General features: G+C 36.3%; 1 protein-coding gene and 1 pseudogene across 1 annotated transcript; both read right to left on the reverse strand.

Annotated features, from left to right (window-relative positions):
* Nucleotides 1–87: 87 nt before the first annotated feature.
* LOC137241141 (uncharacterized) lies at nucleotides 88–2,251 on the reverse strand (annotated as a pseudogene).
* A 14,036-nt stretch (nucleotides 2,252–16,287) lies between these two features.
* Nucleotides 16,288–20,338, reverse strand: LOC137238162 (serine/threonine-protein kinase STK11-like). Its single transcript, XM_067762832.1, has 5 exons — nucleotides 18,861–20,338; nucleotides 18,475–18,797; nucleotides 17,954–18,148; nucleotides 17,716–17,879; nucleotides 16,288–17,649 (listed from the first exon to the last, which is right to left on the reverse strand). Exons 1-5 carry the CDS (start codon nucleotides 19,812–19,814, stop codon nucleotides 17,429–17,431), a joined length of 1,857 nt encoding a protein of 618 aa, XP_067618933.1. The 5' UTR covers nucleotides 19,815–20,338; the 3' UTR covers nucleotides 16,288–17,428.
* Between the last annotated feature and the right edge of the window lie 261 nt (nucleotides 20,339–20,599).

Below are 20,599 nucleotides of genomic sequence, written 5' to 3' on the forward strand. Positions count from 1 at the left end.
ACATGAATCAAAAATGGTTAATCAAGAATAACACGACGATACATTAATTTTTGAACAGAAAATACCTTTAAATTTGAACATTTTTAATCATCTTGGGGTATGATATTTGAATATTTTATGATCAAAAATTTCAAAAAATGCTGGCTGGGATGTCGCTGTTCAGCCTATCAACACAAAAGCGATGTAAGCGCAGTTTATATTAAATGCGGTTCTGTTGTGCAATACTCCCTTACACTATTAATATACTTTCAATATATCTGAGCTTAAAGTTGCATATTTTTAAAGTTGTAGATTTAATATTTGAATCTTTTTTCTGGATTTATGTTATTATTTGTACTATTTTTAATAGTTTTTAACTGTGTGTGCTATATTATTGGGGGCATATTCTGATACATTTTTAACTTTAAATATTTTTTTATTGGCATTTTATTATGTACTAACACAGCAAACAATCTGAAGCGATAGGATACGAACTTTATTAATAATATAAACCTTATTAGAAGTCAAATAGGTCTTTTTAGCGTTGGAACTTTTATACATAATAAAAATATCGAATTTTATGTAAATAAGTTTTGGCCAATTTACGTTTATTTTATCTAGGTACAAACGTGCTTTCTCGATGTTGTTGTTGTTGTTGTTGTTGTAGCGATAAGGACACTCCCCGAAGGTCTTGAGGAGTGTTATCGATGTTGATGGTCCTTCGCCGGATGCAGGTCCGGTACCAAGCTCAACCATCTCGGGAACGATTTGTTATGACCACATGCAACCTTCTAGGCTACCCCCAGCGGGTCAGGGGGCTAGAATATACCCGCGGAAGGTATGCCTGTCGTAAGAGCGACTAAAATACCAGATTCAAAAGGGGTTGTGTAGCGCAAACTTTTCAGGTTGCCAGCGCAATATATAGCTTCTCCAAACCCAGTTGTCAATCTCACCTATCCGTGGCGAATCCTGTTTCATTAACAGCCGAGGCTCTGGCGACCTCAAGCTCCTCATGGAACTTGGGGGTGGGGAGGGAGGTATGGCATGAAGGTTTAATGTGGCCATATAAATCGTTCCCGAGTTGGTCGGACTAGTGGTGCTGTGTTACCGGAGCGTACCGGATCTGTATCCGGCAAAGGACCATCACATCGATAACACTCCTCTAAGCCTTCGGGGAGCAACCTTATCGCTACACCAACAACAACAACAACCTCCTCTATGTTTTCCAACTGTTTCAACCGACTAGCTTGAGTTGTCTTGAGATTATGCACTGCACGATCAGTCTCGTTAATTTCAATATTGTTATCACATTTTGAAAGTATTTTAATCAAATGTACAATGGGCTCCTTATCTTTTACTTTGTATTCGACGCATATTTTCCTTTGGCAATGCAACACTTGCAAGCATAATAATAAGCAATGTTCCTTGAGCGGTAATACTCCACTGAGATTTTCTTAAACTCACCATAGTGTAACAGTTCACCTTGATGATGTAGTTTTGTTGTACAAGCTTACAGAAGTTCTTCATTACTTCAACGTTTACATATTGCAACAAACCTGCATCAGTTTCCACTTGTAGTCCTATTTTACAATTCAATGGTCGCTTTACAAAGCTATTCATCGCCCAACCACTCCATGTATTCTAGGGATCATATTCGTAATCTTCACGTGTACTTTTTTTTTGGCTATTAACATTTCATCAAAACAGTATGGTATGCGTTCGCCACGCGTAAAACTATACAAATAAATGTAGAGGAACGCCGAAGGTTATCGTTTGAATAATGTTCTTGTTTATTAGAGAAATGCATTTCTATTTATACAAAAGTTCTTAACCTACACATACAATGGTTACATTAATACTTGCATACTAAAAGTACATGATTTCACCATATATAATGGCTTGTCAGCATATTATTGCAGTGACCTACATATTGTCAATATGATCCACACATATGTTGGTTGGTGTGGTTAATCGATATATGGGATGGTTTGGCAAATGCAAATGAACTCAAGTGGTTATCTGGGTCAGTAAAATATGAACGTTTGTGTGTATGTATATTTGTATCATTAAATGCATTCGAAGTGAGGTGCATTCCAAGTAACACTACAGCACTGCTACAACAACAAAAGCCAGTTGTAGTTGGCGTTTACAAAAGCAACACGTCCCAATATGTTCACAATATTGTGCTATCACATCTTTCAGAATTTAATTTGAAATCATAGCTCTCTACGGTTACCTCTCGTTCACGAAATGGCGCTAATAGCACATACATTCGAGCATCGTCCTTCCAGCAAGCAGTATAAGGAAATGGAGGATTTCTGTTCTAAGTTCCAGCTTCATGCAATCCGCTTGTAGTACTAGTATTCGCATATCGATCAGAATGTTTTGTCTTTTTTTTTTTTGTTGAGGTTTGCTTGAGTATTCCCAACATGCATTTTTTCAAGATAGTTGAAAATAGTTTTTAAGCCAAACTTAGGAAATTGCTCATATAAAATTTTAGCATTGTAGCTTTAAAAATGAAGGAAATATCCCGTTAAGTATTGAATTCACAGAATTATGATATGGGAGGGGGGTTGAGGTTTACGCCGGTCACTTAATCGGCGGCGTAGGCTCTATTACATACCGGCGGCGGCGGCGTGGCCGGCGCACCGACAAAGTGATCGGCGTAAACTTCTGTATTGAATGGCTGGATTTCAGAGTATCATATTGTCCACAACTAATGAATATGGAAACATACTGTTGACGTCAAGGGTATTTTTGACGATCTGGAACAATATCATTAACTTGCGGATGAGTATCTGGGGGGCTTGTAAAGCGAAATTAAAAAAAAAAACAGTATTTGGAAAGGTTTTGTTTATATGTATTTAAGGAATCGTTTCAGCCATTTCGGAAAGATCCGCGGTTTTTGCCTCAAAATCTTGCGGATCGATCAAAAAATTTCGGAAGTAGCTCCTTGCGGAGAGAGGGAGACATACTTAAAATGGTCGCACTTTTGTAGCGTAGTTTCACTGAAGGAGATGTTCTGAGCTAGCTGTAATACTCGTCGTCGGCACGATTTCTTTACATCATTTGTGGCTACATGCTGCTGTTGCTATCAATTATCTACTAATAGTCATGAGTCATGGCACAGTTAACGATTAGCGTCAGTGCTGTCTTATTGTTGATCGCGCCGAAAAATGTTGGGGTGTCATGTGGGGACACATCGCATGCAGGCCGGGGTTGATTCTGAACAACTTAGCATTTCGTTGTGGTATTTAATAAGGATACATCTCTCTTAAACACCACACCAGTTTCCATGTGATCGCCAAACACATAACCAGAATTGTATTATTTATTATCTACCCTTATACAATACTAAAATTCTAGTTACTCTTGTAAGGCTCTAAGATAAGATACCAGCATACACACACATATATATACAGGATGTTTTTTTCTTAGTTTCAAGAAATGTTCGCTTCCTGTTGGTGAGAATATTTTTGAAGTAAAATATTGAACATGCATAACTGTACTATTACGTATAAAAACCAGGCATGCTTAACCAACGAAACGATATCATTTCGTTACGATAATCAACGTTAATAAACGAAACGAAGTCATTTCGTTTCGTTTATTAACGTTAAGATCGTCAAATTAACGAAATGATTTCGTTTCGTTTTCTGCCATATCAAAACGAAATCAAATCGTTTATGTTGATTATTAATTTCAAACTATGCTGGCAAATCTGATTGATGGCGGAGTCATTAAAGGTGAAAGCATTATCCAAGCTGATTGCAACTTTTCTCATGAATTTTGACAGTACGAACATTTCTCAGAGTATTTTTGACATTACCACCAACGAATTACACAAACAAATTACATAGAGTTTGTGTGTGTATGTGCGCTCGTTGTTGCCACCTTACGGCTTCACCATGGCTATAGCATTGCCAGCATAATTCAAACATAAAGTATCACGTTTTCGTTAACGTTTTTAACGTTAACGAAAGCTTTTCGTTTCGGTTAAAAACGAGATACAATTTATCTTGATAATTTCTTTATCGATAATATTTCGAAGTGTTTCAACGGAAACGGTGGAAATTTTTTGATAAACGATTAGCTTAACGTTAAGGTGCATCCCTGATAAAAACAATTATAATGCGCGTAGAACAAAACTTTTAATAAGAATTCGTGTAGAATAAAGCGATATTTGTAAGCAAAAATTCGTAAGACTTTTGATATTTATGAGTGTAGCTTCAATTTGAAACATTTGAATGTACCGAAATGTATAGTAACGAATTTAGTTCAATTCCTCTTATTTGCAACCTTCTGCCAACGTTCGTATCGCTAAACTTTTGAATAAATAACTCCAATATTCAATAATGCAAAATGGTCTTTATTAGACTACTTTGAAAATACTTCACAATAACACTTATACTTCGCAACTGATAGCGTGCTTAAATCAAACTGATTGCTGCTTACTCAGCTTTCGCTCCTTTTATACCCTCTGCTGTCTCGTTCGCATACTTCTAGGCGTTTCTTCTTCTAGAATTTACTATTTAGTTACCAGCCAAGGCGAATTCATTATAGGTGGTGTTATCCCATCAGCTGATTGCTTCTTCTTGATAATTTTCCATACAAAGCCTTGTACAACAAAATGTCAGTTAATAGAAATCTATGAAAATTTTCTTTTGACTTGACATTCATCTGCACGGCGAGTTGATTGAATTCGCTTGCCACCACCTGGTGTAGATACGCCTTGGTTACCAGCTATAAACTTAATAGATATAAACTACAGATGCACGTTTATAGCCTCTCGCATAGCCATATGCGCGTGCATATGTGAGTAACACTTCCACCGATGATTGCATACTTTTGTGAGTATCTCTCCGCTGCTTGTATGTACATATGTGTATACATAATGATTGATTTGTTTATGTACATACAAGTAACTGCTTAGTATCGCCTTAGAGATGATAGTATCCCTTAGTGTTCTAATATTCGTTACAGTATGTATACTTATTAACCTGGGTCGATTTGTATGGACGAAAGTTAACCGATATCGCGCCATCGATTTTTCTATAGGATTTGGGCTCAGGAAAAAAAAAGTTCCACTACGCATACCCAAAAAAATATTTTTTGGGTTTTGGTTGAACAATTTACCCTTTCGCCATTTTTTTTCGCAGGCTCGAAAATTACTTTTTGGGCATGCGTAGTGGAACTTTTTTTCCTGAGCCTAAATCCTATCGAAAAAGCGATGGCGCGATATCGGTTAATAAATCGACCCAGTCTAATACTTATAGTTTGCGACGTATTTGAAATCATCTCTACAGATGTCTGGTAAGAGGTATGCAAAACATTAACATACATATGTATAGTTTATTTCCGATCAGTTTGTTAAGAATTAACATACATAATTTCCATAAAGAGTTTTTAATTTGTGATTTCCGTCAAAGTTCCAGATCCCAAAGCTCAAATTTGAGAAAATGAAAGCAGTGAAGAGTTGAAATGCTGAAAATAAAGTCAGTGCGTTCTTCGTGGCTTTCGAGGAGCCTGCTTTCGAGATATTACAGACAATTCCCAAGGAAGAAAGCAAAAACTTTGAATCGTGGATTAACGGCCATCCGAAGCGAGAGTAACCAAATAAAGTTGTAGAATCGCTTCCAATAGAATTTTCGTCTTACATGGAAAAGCGTTGAAATGATCCGTCGAAGGAAAGAGTCTTACTCTTTGAGGTAATGAGCATACAAATCTCATCATGTGGAAGTATAAAAGCCATACAGGGTAGAAACAATTTAAGAACCATTGTGGGCAACGCAGCTGACAAATGAGGTGCGTCCAATACTCCAAGTGCACATTGCATGCAAGCTACGTTCAGGAATCGGAAGGATATCAAGAGCACCAATACAACGGCAAATGCCATAACACATTGTCACACGCTAGGGTTCGATGTATACAAACCAAAGGAGACAGCGGATTTTATTCAGCTGGTTAACGATTGGTTTGATGTTATGAACTCGAACATGAAAACATATGGTTACCCTGGCAAGGTAATCAGATACAACATGTACAATCCTTACATGACCTTTTAATAAAATATCTTTTTGATGCTAATATATTTTTAAGGGACCCGTTTGGAAGATCTCTTTCAAAGCAGCTTGATGTGCTAAGAGAGAATGAATGAGCCCAAGATGCAGCCGATTGTTTCAAGATTTAAAAATAAAAACAAACACTATGTCGTAGAGCTGTTCCAAAATGGCAGTTATGTCTTATTGGGCTTTAGTTATGCTATACGAGTATTTGAATACTAATTCGGATGTGGAATACATTTTAACACATAGGCTAAACCAGGACGTTCTGGAAAATTTATTTACTGCTATCCGCAGCAAAGCAGGTCTTAACCCTACTCCGAAGGATTTCAGATACAGACTCCGGAAGTACATTTTAGGTATTTGTCTTACCAACTATCAACTATGTATCTACAAATTTTATGTTTCATTTACATATAGCCCGGAACACTGAACACTTGTAAGGTACCGGTAATGTGGACCAGAACACCACTAATTGGCTGGATCCTTTGGATTCCACTCAACCTCACTCCCAAAACTTTTATTCAAGTGACTCGACGAAAGCCTTGTGAAGAGGTGCAGCCGAAAGTTCTCGCAACCCTCAATCCACCACAAGAAGACCCTTCAGACCCATGCATCGCTCTTAGAAATTATGCATTGGAGTATATTGGTGGCTACATTATAAGAAAGCTTGGCCTTGAAGATGGAAAAAAGCACGTTAATTTCAAGTGGATGGACCAGCTCGCTGTCTAAGGACAGTTTAATCATACCATCTGCCCAATTTTTGGATGACATCAAAAGACTTGTGGACATCTTTTTTTAAATAAACGGCATGGATATACTCCATTGCAGGAACATAAAGGAGCGTTTATCCAAAAGAAGTGCCGACGTTGATCTTCCGGAAAACGTCAAACAATTTTTTTAACAGTGTCGGAATCATTTCTGTGTTTGGAACCTCAACAAACGACTGAAAATTTGTAAGGCCAAACAGAGACTAATGGGTTTAAGAAAGTACATCAAAATAAAACTGTAAGTGTTGTAAGTATGTATAAACTACTATATATATATATATATATAAATGCATATCTATCTTGGTCCCAACCAGCTCCGTAAGCGGCATCCCAAGGGAACTTTAGCTAAATTGGGATCTGTATTAAATTATGCTAGACGACAAAGATTATTCGTTGCCAAAAATATGGTGCTGGTACTAATAAGCAGCATATAGCCACGAATATTACTACAAATTTGGTTCGTGAGAGGGGACTCAGGGAAAGGATTTTGTCACTAAAATTTGCGAGAAACAAAAAGCCGTTACGGATTACGAAGCAGGCCAAGGCATTTTAGGCAAGATTAAGCGTGTAATTAGTATTAAATTACATGGAAAAATCGAGGTTAAAATTGAAATGAACTTGTGTATGGATGAAAGACACAGTTCAATTCATATATGAGACATATACATGAAAATCAATCACTTTCATCATCTTGTAAGCTTAATATCTTTTTCAGCAAGCTTACTTATTAAAACCTTCATTTACATTTACTGTTGTTTGTTGGAATGCATTAATTTTCTCTGTTATAAGAGTATGACGCAAACGGTGGCAAAGATCTTGAACCACATAAATAATTTTGCATGTATATGCAACAACGATAAATCCAGATCAATCTGTGAGCCAGATAATAGCCATCATCCGGTGGCAAAGAGCCTGAGCCAGATAAATAATTTTGCATGTAAATGCAACAACAACGATTTGAGCCAGATAAATCCAGATAGAAGTCTGGTTCAATTTGTAAGCCAGATAATTTGTTAATTACTTCTTTTTAGGTTGGCAACGCGGCCTTTAATATACCTACTTTTTCAAAAATAGATGTCGCTGCTTAGCCTTTCGCCGTATGAGTTAAATGAAAAACAGCGGCGACATCTGCCTATAACATTTCACTTGTGCGAAAATTTCACGACATCAGCTTCTCAAGTTTCTCAATGATCCTGAGCATTCCCGTGAGAATTGAGCGTGAGCCGGAGCTGTAAAACTCACTGAAAGACGGCAAACAACGATTTGAGCCAGATAAATCCAGATCAATTTGTGAGCCAGATAATAGCCATCATCCGGTGGCAAAGAGCCTGAGCCAGATAAATAATTTTGCATGTAAATGCAACAACAACGATTTGAGCCAGATAAATCCAGATAGAAGTCTGGTTCAATTTGTGAGCCAGATAATTTGTTAATCACTTGTCTTTAGTTTGGCAACGCTGCCTTTAATAAACCTACTTTATCAAAAATAGATGTCGCTACTTAGCCTTTCGCCGTATGAGTTAAATGAAAAACAGCGGCGACATCTGCCTATCACATTTCACGTGTGCGAAAATATCACGACCTCTGCTTCTCAAGTCTCTCAATGATCCAGAGCATTCCCGTGAGAATTGAGTGTGAACCGGAGCTGTAAAACTCACTGGAAGACTGCTAATGTATCACCTTCTAAGACTTTCTACCTAGGTGTTGCCACTCAGAATGTTTCACAAGGTTGCCGCCTATTTGAAATTAAAAAAAAAATTGCATGAGATTTGCCGATATGGGTATCAAACGAAAGGTATTTCACTCCGCATTGCAATAGGGACATTTTTGAGTAGGATTGCCACCTATTCGAAATTAAAAAAAATTGCAAGAGATATACCGATATGGGTATCAAATGAAAGGTATTTCACTCCGTATTACAATAGGGACATTTTTAAGTAGGGTTGCCATTTATGGTTGGCACCTATTCGAAACAAAAAAAATTACATGAGATATGCCGATATGGGTATTAAACGAAAGGTATTTCACTCCGCATTAGAACAGCGACATTTTTGGGTAGGATTGCCATTTAGGGTTGCCACCTATTCGAAATTAAAAAAAAATTCATGAGATATGCCGATATGGGTAACAAACGAAAGGTATTTCACTCCGCATTACAATAGGGGCATTTTTGAGTAGGGTTTCAATTTAGGGTTGCCACCTATTCCAAATTAAAAAAAAATTGCATGAGATATGCCGATATGGGCATCAAACGAAAGGTATTTCACTCCGTATTACAATAGGGACATTTTTGAGTAGGGTGCCATTTAGGGATGCCACCTATTCGAAATTAAAAAAATTGCATGAGATATGCCGATATGGGTATCAAACGAAAGGTATTTCACTCCGCATTACAATAGGGACATTTTTGAGTAGAGTTGCTATTTAGGGTGGGGTAGTTAGACGAAATAGTACTCTACTTACTCATATTCTATTAAAGCTTTAAAGGAGAACATTAAAGTTATAAATCTTCGTAAAAAATCTTACACATGAATCGACTTAATTTTATTAATTTCACACACGCTAATAAAATTGAAATGGAATATCAAGGCACCGTTGCAAATTCTAGCAGAATATATTTAAATGCATATAAATATAAATGGCAAATATGAAATGAATAATTGCAATTTCTCATAGATTACTATTAGAAAAATTTCACACCATAGAAAAAAGATATCTCACCATGGTAATTTGCTACCATTAAACACTAGAGGCATATGTTCAATTTCCCAATAAAGGGTAATTCTATACGACAGCATTATAGATACTCTTAATCCACATCCAAAAATATACTCTTAATCCACATCCAAAAATATCCGCCTTTATAGGCGCCTTTTGAACTGAGATTCACGAATCCAAAAATGTAAATAAAAAACTGTTCGTCTGTGACGTGTATTAAGAGTGTCATGCTATCGTGAAACAATCGTCATACTCAGCGACAGGCAGGCCACACTCAAGGTAATCTCAGCGTTCGAAATAAAGTCCTGGAATGTGACGCAATCTCAAGAAGCAGGGCTAAGTTTATGGGCACACTATGGTCAGAGTATTCCCTCAAGCCCAGAGAACTGCTAAGGTTCATCGAGGAAGTCGGCTTGGATAAGGTGCCGTGAAGGAGATGAGGGCATAATAGACCAACGGTCGCACTCAAATTCTCAATAAATTATCTATCTTTCACGCTGTCGTGTAGAATTACCCAATAAAGAAGTCCTTCAGGTGAATAAACATTTATAGAATGAATTGCAGTAATTTATTTCATATTCACTTGTAAATCGTACAAAAAATATTTAATATATGTGTATGTATTTTGTTGCATATTTTTCACCACGATCCCCCATGAATTTTCTACACGCAGTTTTTATACTGCTGTGTAGAGCTCACACCCCTACAAGAATACTGACTATCATATGACTATCATCTGATTGTCAGCAATGTCAACCTAACGATCAGCGCCTCATACAAACTTCTATCACAAACTTAAGGGGACTTGCGCAAATGTGATGTAAACAACTGTGTACGTGTGAGTTGTTGTCTCCTTCTTATACACCAACATTGCCTACTGATTAAGTATATAGCCGTACTGCTCACCCTCATTCCTTTTCCTGGATCAGTGCTGACACTCTAACTATCAAAATGTGTCATAAATGATAGTTTACTGTAGATATAAGGTTTGACCGTTATACTATCATAAATGACCATTGTTATATTCCGCCAAAAATGAAACAATGCTGTTTGCTTTTTATTTACTTTATTTCATTACGTTTTTAATTTTGTACGTGATAAAAGCATACGTGTTACTTATTTGTTTAAAATAAATAGTTTTATAAGAATTCGAATTCAGAATGTTAAATTTAAATTCAGAAAATAACAAAACAAAAGAAGAACGCTTTCCTCATGCGGAAACACATTTAAAATTGAATCACCACTAACCACTATTATTTTTCGCGTATAAATTTTTTGACTGCGCCCCACACATTCCGACAGCTTTTGGTATTTTTTAATATTATTTTTGATTTTTTTTTTTTCTTTTAGCATGGAGCTTTGAAATGCTCTCTTTTTCATTTTTTAAACTTATTTTTTATATGGTTTTCGTCGGTTGAAAATGGCGGAATTTAAAAAATAACAAAACAACCGTGATAATAATTTGATTGTTATATGACAGTCAGTAGTGACAACATGATTAAATCGGATAAACTGTTCTCGCATACATAAAATTCCGTTGAGAATTATGTATCTGTCTCACATGCATAATGGTATCTGCTGTATGTTCGTTTGTTCTGTACCAGGTGTCCGAAGCTTTCCCAGTTTGAGTCCTTTTTCATGATTATAGGCTGTCGTTGGGTACATGCGGACATGCGTGAGCGAACAAAGAAACATACAGAAATTTGAGTATCAATGCTTACGTCATCGCAGGATCAGCATTGTCAATTACAAATGTGAGTGTATTAGTAAACCTATCAGCGTTTCTTGTAGGGACAGTATATTAACTTTGTTCGCATAACGGCAATCCGTAACAGCATAAACTAATCGAGATAGATATAGACTTCTATATATCAAAATGATCTGGGCGAAAAAAGAAATTTATTTAGCCATGTCCGTCCGTCCGTAAACAAGATAACTTGAGTAAATTTTGAGGAATCTTGATGAAATTTGTTATGTAGGTTCCTGGGCACTCATCTCAGATCGAAATCGGACTGAAACCACGCCCACTTTTTCGATATCTTAAATTTCGAAAAACCCAAAAAGTGCGATAATTCATTACCAAAGGCGGATAAAGCGATGAAACTTGGTAGGTGTGTTGACCTTATGACGTAGAATAGAAAATTAGTAAAGTTTTGGACAATGGGCGTGACACCACCCACTTTTGAAAGAAAGTAATTTGAAAGTTTTGCAAGCCGTAATTTGGCAGTCGTTGAAGATATCATGATGAAATTTGGCAAGAGCGTTACTCCTATATGTGTGCGAAATAAAAATTAGCAAAATCGGATAGCGAACACGCCCACTTTAAAAAAAAATGTTTAGTCAAATTATAACAAAAAATTTAATATCTTTACAGTATATAAGTAAATTGTGTCAACATTCAACTTCAGTAATGATATGGTGCAACAAAATACAAAAACAAAAGAAAATTTCAAAATGGGTGTGGCTCCGCACTTCTTCATTTAATTTGTCTAGAATACTTTTAATGCGATAAGTCGAACAAAAATTAACCAATCCTTGTGAAATTTGATAGGGGCGTAGATTCTATGACGATAACTGTTTTCTGTGAAAATGGGCGAAAGCGGTTTAAAGGGCGAATTAATGGTGACTTATAACCATAAAGCCATAACCAAATAAATCAGCTGATCGAACCTACCTTATGAAAAGGAATGTAATCGATTAATGGTGCCATACCATAACGCTAACGCCATAGCCAATCAATTGGTTTTTGGTCCCTAGCCATATCCATAACCTAAAAATATTTGATTTGTTGAATTTTATAACTTTTTGAAGATTTTCTTCATTGTTTTGGATACGTTATGACTAAGACACTTATTTTTTGTCGCATATGTTTGTAGTTTTTTGCGTTTTCTTCATTTTTATGAAATTTTCACGATTTTTAGGTTAAGGCACCATTAATCGATCACATTGAGATGGTTATGGATATGGGTATGGTTACGACTATGGCGTTAGGGTTAAGGAAGTTTAATTTGGCTTTAAGCCACGCCCAGTTTTTATACACAGTCGACCGTCTGCCCTTCCGCTCGGCCCTTAACACGATAACTTGACCAAAAATCGATATATTTTTACTAAACTTAAGCGCCAAATACACGACACGAACATTTCCGCGAACATTCCCGTTATGTCATGTTTCTGCGACCTTTTCTGTCGTGTATGGTGGTGTTTGCCAGTTCGCGCAAATGTTCGCCAAAAATCAAAATATTTTAATTTTTGGCGAACATTTGCGCGAACTGTTCGTGCGTGTATGGCGAAATAGCTCATAATCGTAGTCATTTCTGAACGGAACAGACGTGCGCGGAAAAGTAAAATGGACAATACAAAATTTCTGAGTGAATTTATTGAAATGTATAAATCTTTGCCATCATTGTGGCAAGTAAAAAGCAAAGATTATTGTAATAGAATTAAAAAGAATAATGATTATGCAACTTTAATCGAAAAATTAAAAGAAGTAGATCCTGATGCCACAAAAGATACAGTTATAAAAAAAATAAGTAGTTTGCGGGCGCAATACCGGCGTGAATCAAAAAAAAGAGAGATAGTTTGAAGTCTGGTGCTGGTGCTGAGCATGAATATGTTCCTACTCTTTGGTGCTATGATTTGCTATACTTTTTGAAAGATTAAGAAGAACCTTTGGCAGGCGTTACCACGATGCAGGATGAAAATGCAAACACATTTGAGGTGAGAAAAAAGTCAAAATTGTATTGTTTCTTTTCTTTTGTGAACACAAACATTCATTTTGCTTTTATTCCGTAAATGATTCACTTTCTTATATTTAATATATTGTTCTGCCACGGAACTGCTCCCACTGTATTAAAATAATTACAATATTTTTCTCGAGTAGTTTTTGCTAAATTGGATGCATTCATTGCACTTGAAGCTTGAAGAGCTGTAAGTCCATGGTCATTATGCCAATGAGCGTATTCTATCGCTCCGGGATCTGTTAAAAGTTGGTCAAATGTTGCCTTGCTCATACGAACGTAATTTTTAAAATCATTTTGTGACGTGAATTCCAGTTATTTAATAAGCTCACTTTGTCCAAGAACTGCTCGTTTTTTAAACCATTCTTTGCACCAAATTCTTTTTTTGCGATCTTCTCTCTTTTTTTACGCTTAATTGCCACAGCGAGCAATATTGCTGCAGCACAATTGTTGTCCGTATTCATCGCTGTCTGAAAGAGAACTAATGTTCGGCCAAAAGTTCGTATGGTGTATGTCGTGTATTTGGCGCTTTAGTTCACGTACTTATCTGAACTCACTTTATCTTGGTATGAAATATGACCGAAATCCGACTATGACCACTCCCACTTTTTCGATATCGAAAATTACGAAAAATGAAAAAAAAAAGTTGCCGTAATTCTATACCAAATATGAAAAAAGGGATGAAATATTGTAATTGGATAGGTTTATTGACGCAAAATATAACTTTAGAAAAAACTTTGTAAAATGACACTGACACCTTCCATATTAAGTAGAATAAAATGAAAAAGTTCTGCAGGGCGAAATCAAAAGTCCTTGGAATCTTGGCAGGAATACTGTTCGTGATATTACATATATAAATAAATTAGCGGTACCCGACAGATGATGTTCTGGGTCACCCTGGTCCACATTTTGGTCGATATCTCGAAAACGCCTTCACATATACAACTAAGGGCCACTCCCTTTTAAAACCCTCATTAATACCTTTAATTTGATACCCATAATAAAAATGCACTTAATTATACCATATATGTTGTATTTATTTATTTTGTCGATATTTCGATTTCAATTAGAAATCATCTTCAGGGCTGTAAAAAATACATTTTTATTACTAATATATATGTGTGGCCTAGAGCTCGGAAATTCTTCTTGATGTAATTTCTTGACGGCGACCCACAACGTTGCCAAGAAAATATACACGTTTTATCATCAATTAAGACTAAATGGGCGTGGGTCATTAACTAGACAAACTCTATCTGCCAAATTGAATACTGGTTTTACTTCGTTTTCGTGGATCCACTCAGGGGTCCTTTTTTTTTAAAGACGGTCGAAGGCCGCCAGCATAGAAAGATGTTTAACTGTAACTAGTCGTATTATTGTAAAATAAGTTGGTAACATTTTACAAGACAGTGCCCCACCTAATTTTTGTAAACAATTATCAAAGGTGGTATAAAAAGACGCACCTCGACCTCCGTTTTAAGAATCCGAAAGCGAAAATTAAAATTTTTATTTCTGTCAAAAGTTATAAGCAAAAAATCGGTTCAAATTTTCATGTTGTTTTTTTGCCAGATTTGTTGTAAACACACACACACTAATGCAGAAAGGTGTTCTGCGCGCATTTAGTTTTGATCCCCAAACCGTGGTCGGACCCCCCCAGGGTAATTTTTTATAAGCGCGCCCGAAGGCCGCCAACGCAGGTGTTCTATGCAAAAAAAAACTATGAATCGGGCCCTCTCGGGTCAAGATTACAACTCAACCTGTAGTTTTGCGAATGTTAGTCCCATCGATACTAACCACTACCCCTGGTAATCCTGCTTTAGACTAAAATGCGATTTTTGAAGCGCTTTGCTGCCCTGCAGTCTTTTAGGTTTCCATCCACTCCGCACAAATATGCTCCTTAATAATATCTAAAACCCCTTTAATAACTGTAATGTTATCCAGTACAACACTAAATTAATTTCCACAGCATTTTGGATAGCTGCCGTCGGCAAGGAACTGGAGTGTAGCACATAACTTTAAAATAGGGGTACAACTATCCCTGTTGTTGTTGTTGTATTAACGGTAGACACTCCCCGAAGGCTTTGGGGAGTATTACGTATGTTGATATTCCTTTGCCGGATATAGGTCTGGTACGTTCCGGTGACAATTAAGGTACTAGCCCGACCATCTGGGGAACTATTTATATGACCACAATAAATCTTCTAGGCCATACCGCCCTCCCCACCTCCTAGTTCCATGAGGAACTTGGGGTAGCCAGAGTCTAAGCTGTTAATGAAACAGGATTCGCCACGGGTAGGTGAGATTGACAATTGGCTTGGAGATGGTATATATTGCGCAGGCAACCCCTTGAGAGGGTTGCACTATACAACCCCTTGAATCAATTTCGTATTTTAGTCGCCTCTTACGACAGGCATACCTACAATGGGTATGTTCTAAGTCCCCTAACCCGCTAGGGGGACAACCGTCCTTCGAAAGCGTTTGCGAAAATGGTCCTCCATGTTGTTTAGTAAGGAGAAAAATGCTTTCTTACTTACACCGAAAATAACTTACAAATCTGCAAAATAACTTCATTAGAAGCTCATCATTTGTTGTTGTTGTTGTTGTAGCCATAAGGTTATTCACCGAAAGCTTTGGGGAGTGTTATCGATGTGATGGTCCTTTGCCGGATACAGATCAGGTACGCCCCGGTAACACAGCACTATTAAGGTACTAGCCCGGCCATCTCGGGAACGGTTATATGGTTGAATCCCCCTCATCATTTGTCATTTAAACGTTTTCTTACTGTATTTGGTAGTTCCAAGGGATGGTTTTTTCCGTATTCGCGACATGGCAATTTTGCCATCAACATTTTCGTCATTATAAAATAAATCTAAGCTAATATCCATTTTGCTAAAAATTCGTGATACCAAACAGGAGTTAAGTTGTGTTCAAGTTGAGTTGTAAACCGGTATATATTTCTCAAGTGATAAAAATATGGAAACTTTTTTCTATAGAAACCACACACGTAATCCATAATAAATCAAATTTTACTTTTTTATTATTTTACTTTTTTTTTATTTTACTTTTTTATACATAAAAAAGGAAAACAGAATTCGTGTATTTTTTAATTTTGTTTTTTCGTATTGTCGGTAGGAAACGTATGAATTTTTTAAAATTTCTTTATAACTGTGTGTATATTTTGTATTATGGCTTATGCAAAAAACAAAAATTGCATTTTTGCTTGAACAATTTGTTAAGAAGTTTTCAAACTATATAGTTTACAGAGTATATATGGGTGTATGTAGAGTAGTATCTATTTATGCATTTGATTGAGTTTGCGATTGCACACTTATTGGCGTAGATAAAAAAAACGAATACATTATTCTAAGTAAAATAAGCAATCGCACTGACATTATTTCAAACCTTTTTCCACGTAAACATCGTAATAACATATTCATATGACAATTGCGTTACACAAAGTTTATGTTATTTAACTTATACGCAAACATTTTATAATAAAATAAGAATAATTTTTGATTAAGTTTGCACTTTTTTGTTCTCTCATTGCTGCTACACACATAGACGAGAGCTAGGAGAACATAACAATTTTTTAAGAGCAAAAAAGTATATTAAAAAAAATAAAGCAAATACAATATATATATATTCAAAGTTATAATAAAAAGTATATAATAACTAAAAATTATGCAACAACTTCGAACGCGAATAATACAATTAACTCGAAAATTTATAATTATAATTATTTTAATTCTTTTTCTTCAATAAATACTAACAAACGCAAAATTAAAAAAAAAAAATAATAATAAAAAAAAAACAGATTAAAAAGAAATACTCCATTATAATATTGTATATATGTAGTTACTTAAGTAGTACTTTTTTGTGAATTTTCTTATTGTGTAGCAAACATTTGGCAGCGAGAGATTAAGAGCTCTGCAAATATCTGCGCCTAAACTACATTTTCTTGTTGTAAGGCTAACTGACTTGACTTGACATTCAAAGAGTAATAAAATGTTAAAGATTTTTTTTAACTTTTTAATTTTTATATAATAATTAAACTACACTTTTCATCACTCCACTCCAATGACTGACTATGCATGTGTACTGTGCTTGTTATATGAGCTTAGGAGCTCGTAATTTTCTTATTTTTGTGACGCCAAATAATTGCCTATTATGATGGCCGGCAATTTGTTAGCTTCTTTACAGATATACATGATGTTAATTTTTTGGCACGCCTTTTTAGCGATGACGATTTTTTCTCTTTGCTAATGCTGTTCGTTGAGGCGGCGCCGCTTGTTGAAGGACCTGTGGAATTTGCAGCAGCGAGCTGTTTTTGTTGTTGTTGTGCTTTGATTTCAGCGGCTGCAGCGGCAGCTTGGCGTGCTAATTCACCTGCATAAGGGTAAATAAAATATTGTCAAAAGCATATGAATATTTAAGACAACTAAAGCTACTAACGATTCAAATCATGTTCTGTAAAGTAGACCTCTTCTAAATCGCGTTCAGTTTCATAATGATAAGCATCTAAATAAGGCAGTACTGTTGAACGACGATAAATATCATGCTTTAATGGCGGAATGGGTATCGACTGATCCTTCACTTCGGGTGCTGACATAAACCAACTGTATGCATGATTATTTAGAAAGAATTTGGATAGGTTCATATGTGTTTAATGTATATTTTGGTAGCCACTTACGGATCACAGCGTATTTGTTGTATGGTATATCGTTTAGTAGGATCATATTGCAACATTCCCAAAACGAGGCCAGCCAATTGCGCGTCTAATTGATATAACCGATCTGGTACTTGCCACTGAGCACGTCCTATATTTTCAAATAGTCTATAAATGTTATCTCCTTCAAATGGATACTGGCCCGTGCATATGTTATAGCTATGTAGGATTAAATTAAAAAGTTAGCAAATGCATTCATCATTATAACTGATTGTTTGGCAAGCCTATTAATTTATGAATATTAATTCTTTCATTTTCAAAATGAGATACATATTTGCAACACTGAATAGGAAGTCACTAGCTGTTAAGCAATAAAACTGAAAAGCAAAATAACTTGGGAGTTTCAACCAGATACACGAACTAGACTGATATATGTAAGACTCGAACGCATCAGATTTCGTTGGAGCCACACGTTTCACCAAGAGCAGTCCTCAAAACCTTCAAGTAGTGCATTTATCGCTATTATATACATTTTTTATACTCACAGCGTGACACCACAGCTCCATATGTCAACTTTAGTACCCGAAAATGTGTCATTTCCATTAGCAATTTCTGGCGGTTGAAATGCGGGCGATCCTTGACCGGTGGTGCATGTATCATCCACGGCAAACAAATCCAATTGTTCGGCAACACCAAAATCGGAAATTTTCAATATTTGCTCAAGCGTAAGCAACAAATTTCCTGGTTTGATATCTTTATGTATAATACGACAACCATGAAGATACTCTAGACCGCTGATTAATTGGCAAAAGTAGCGATGAGCTTGGAATAGAGGTAGTTTCTTTTCGGGTGCGCTATCTACCAATTCCTAAAATATAAAAGGTTTAATATTTTAAATCCTCTTAATATTTCATACGCTTCACATATCTACCTGCAATCCTCCCACACAATACTCCATAATCATATACATTTTTTGTTTTTCTTCATTATATAGAACATCTAAAAGCGCTACCACATTTTTGTGTTGCAAATTACGCAGCAATTGTATTTCACGCTGCACATTCTGTTCCCCATTAGGAATGCGTCTCAGTTTACGTTTTGTTAAAATTTTTACAGCACGCCGGCATAAATTTTCTGAATCTAGAACTTCCTTTACTTTGCCGTAGGAGCCTTCACCCAGCACATCACCCATAACATATTTTCCTACCATTTTAATTTCTTTCTTTTTCTTTTGATATATTATCTCTGCACTATCAACACGATTAAAGAACATATTACCAATATCTAAAGTGGTCAAGTCAAGCGCATCAATTTGTTCACTATCTAACCATGTTACTTGTGCATGTGGTTGCTCCTTCAATAGCTGCTCTACTCCTTCGCCAGCTACGAAATTGGCACCTCCTTCACATCTACAATCTGCATCGGCGTCAGCATCGATAGCTTCGTATAACTCCTCCGTATTTGAAAGTACGTCATCATAATGAAAATTTTTGTTAGCCAGTAATACTGACATTTCACCATCTTTTGTGGCATCTACTATATCCATTTCAATTGTGTTAGCCTCTTTATTAGTATGTTGTTGCAATTGCTGTGTGTTGGCCAACAGTTTAGTGCCTAAAGGTGGCATTAATACGCTAATATTGGCAGTTACTGTGGTGTGTGTATTGGCTGCTGTCACAAGGGACTGTTCTAGATTTGTTTTGTTAATATTATTATTATTTGTAATGCTGTTTTCGGTGATTGACTGCGGTGTAACTTGTATTTCCATTGCTTGTGTGCTGGACACAGTCATTGGGGGGTGGCGCCGATGCACTAAAGTAAGGACGTTTCGTTGTATATGCTCGTTACTAGTTGTATGTTTTTGTGTGAACAACAGGACTAGCATTTGTTGTACCAGTCGTTTGATGGTTGGTTGCTTATTTAGCACTATTGTTATTTTTTAGAATTATACGCCCCACGTACGCATGTAGGACGCCACCGAATGTTTACATTTTTAATTTATATATTTTTTTTTTAATGATAGTTCGCTCTAGTTTGTGTAAGACGATTATGAATCCACATAAGTTCGGTTAATGTATTCGAGTGTTTTGCTGCCCTTACACTCTGGGATGACGATATCTGACAAGTTTAGCTAATTTTCTCGAGCGTTTAGCCGTCTTATCACAAGCACCCGGAGGTGCCGTCGACCCCTTCACTTTGAACTTACGTCTCGTAATCACTTGCCTTCTTTGATGGGTATGCTATATGTTTGAATAATTGGTTCTCAATGCAGCCTACTCTTTTGTATTTATTAAATCCTACGATCTTATCCAATTTTTAACAGAATTAACTTTATTATTCACTCAAAACTTCCTACTTCGCCTGCTGATCGTAACACAACTTTTTTCAACATATTGGCAGCAGCGTTGCCAACTAAGTTACGGAATGTCTGCTAAAGCAAAAACAGCAAAATAATGTTATTTCAACAGAGCTGTTGTATTGACATAGGCAATAATGTTATTTCAACAGAGCTCTTGTATTGACATAGGCAATAATAGACGTGTTTTTTAACACGCGCGTATACGTTTCGTTTACGCGTGTTAAAAAACGCCTATCTTCGCTTAGATAATGCTTAGGAGACCCATCTAGCGGCTGTGGTTAAACAACTAGCTACAGCAACAGGGTGTATCG

This window comes from Eurosta solidaginis, chromosome 1 (assembly GCF_040869045.1).
Source record: "Eurosta solidaginis isolate ZX-2024a chromosome 1, ASM4086904v1, whole genome shotgun sequence".
Taxonomy (NCBI): domain Eukaryota; kingdom Metazoa; phylum Arthropoda; class Insecta; order Diptera; family Tephritidae; genus Eurosta; species Eurosta solidaginis.

Bases quoted from the DNA above. Each gene is read 5' to 3' on its own strand.
- LOC137238162 (XM_067762832.1), bottom strand. From the start codon at position 19,814: ATGCTAGTCCTGTTGTTCACACAAAAACATACAACTAGTAACGAGCAT. The intron at 17,880-17,953 runs GTAAGTGGCTAC...TCATGCATACAG, and splicing joins CAACAAATACGCTGTGATCC to TTGGTTTATGTCAGCACCCG. The intron at 17,650-17,715 runs GTTAGTAGCTTT...ACCCTTATGCAG, and splicing joins TACAGAACATGATTTGAATC to GTGAATTAGCACGCCAAGCT.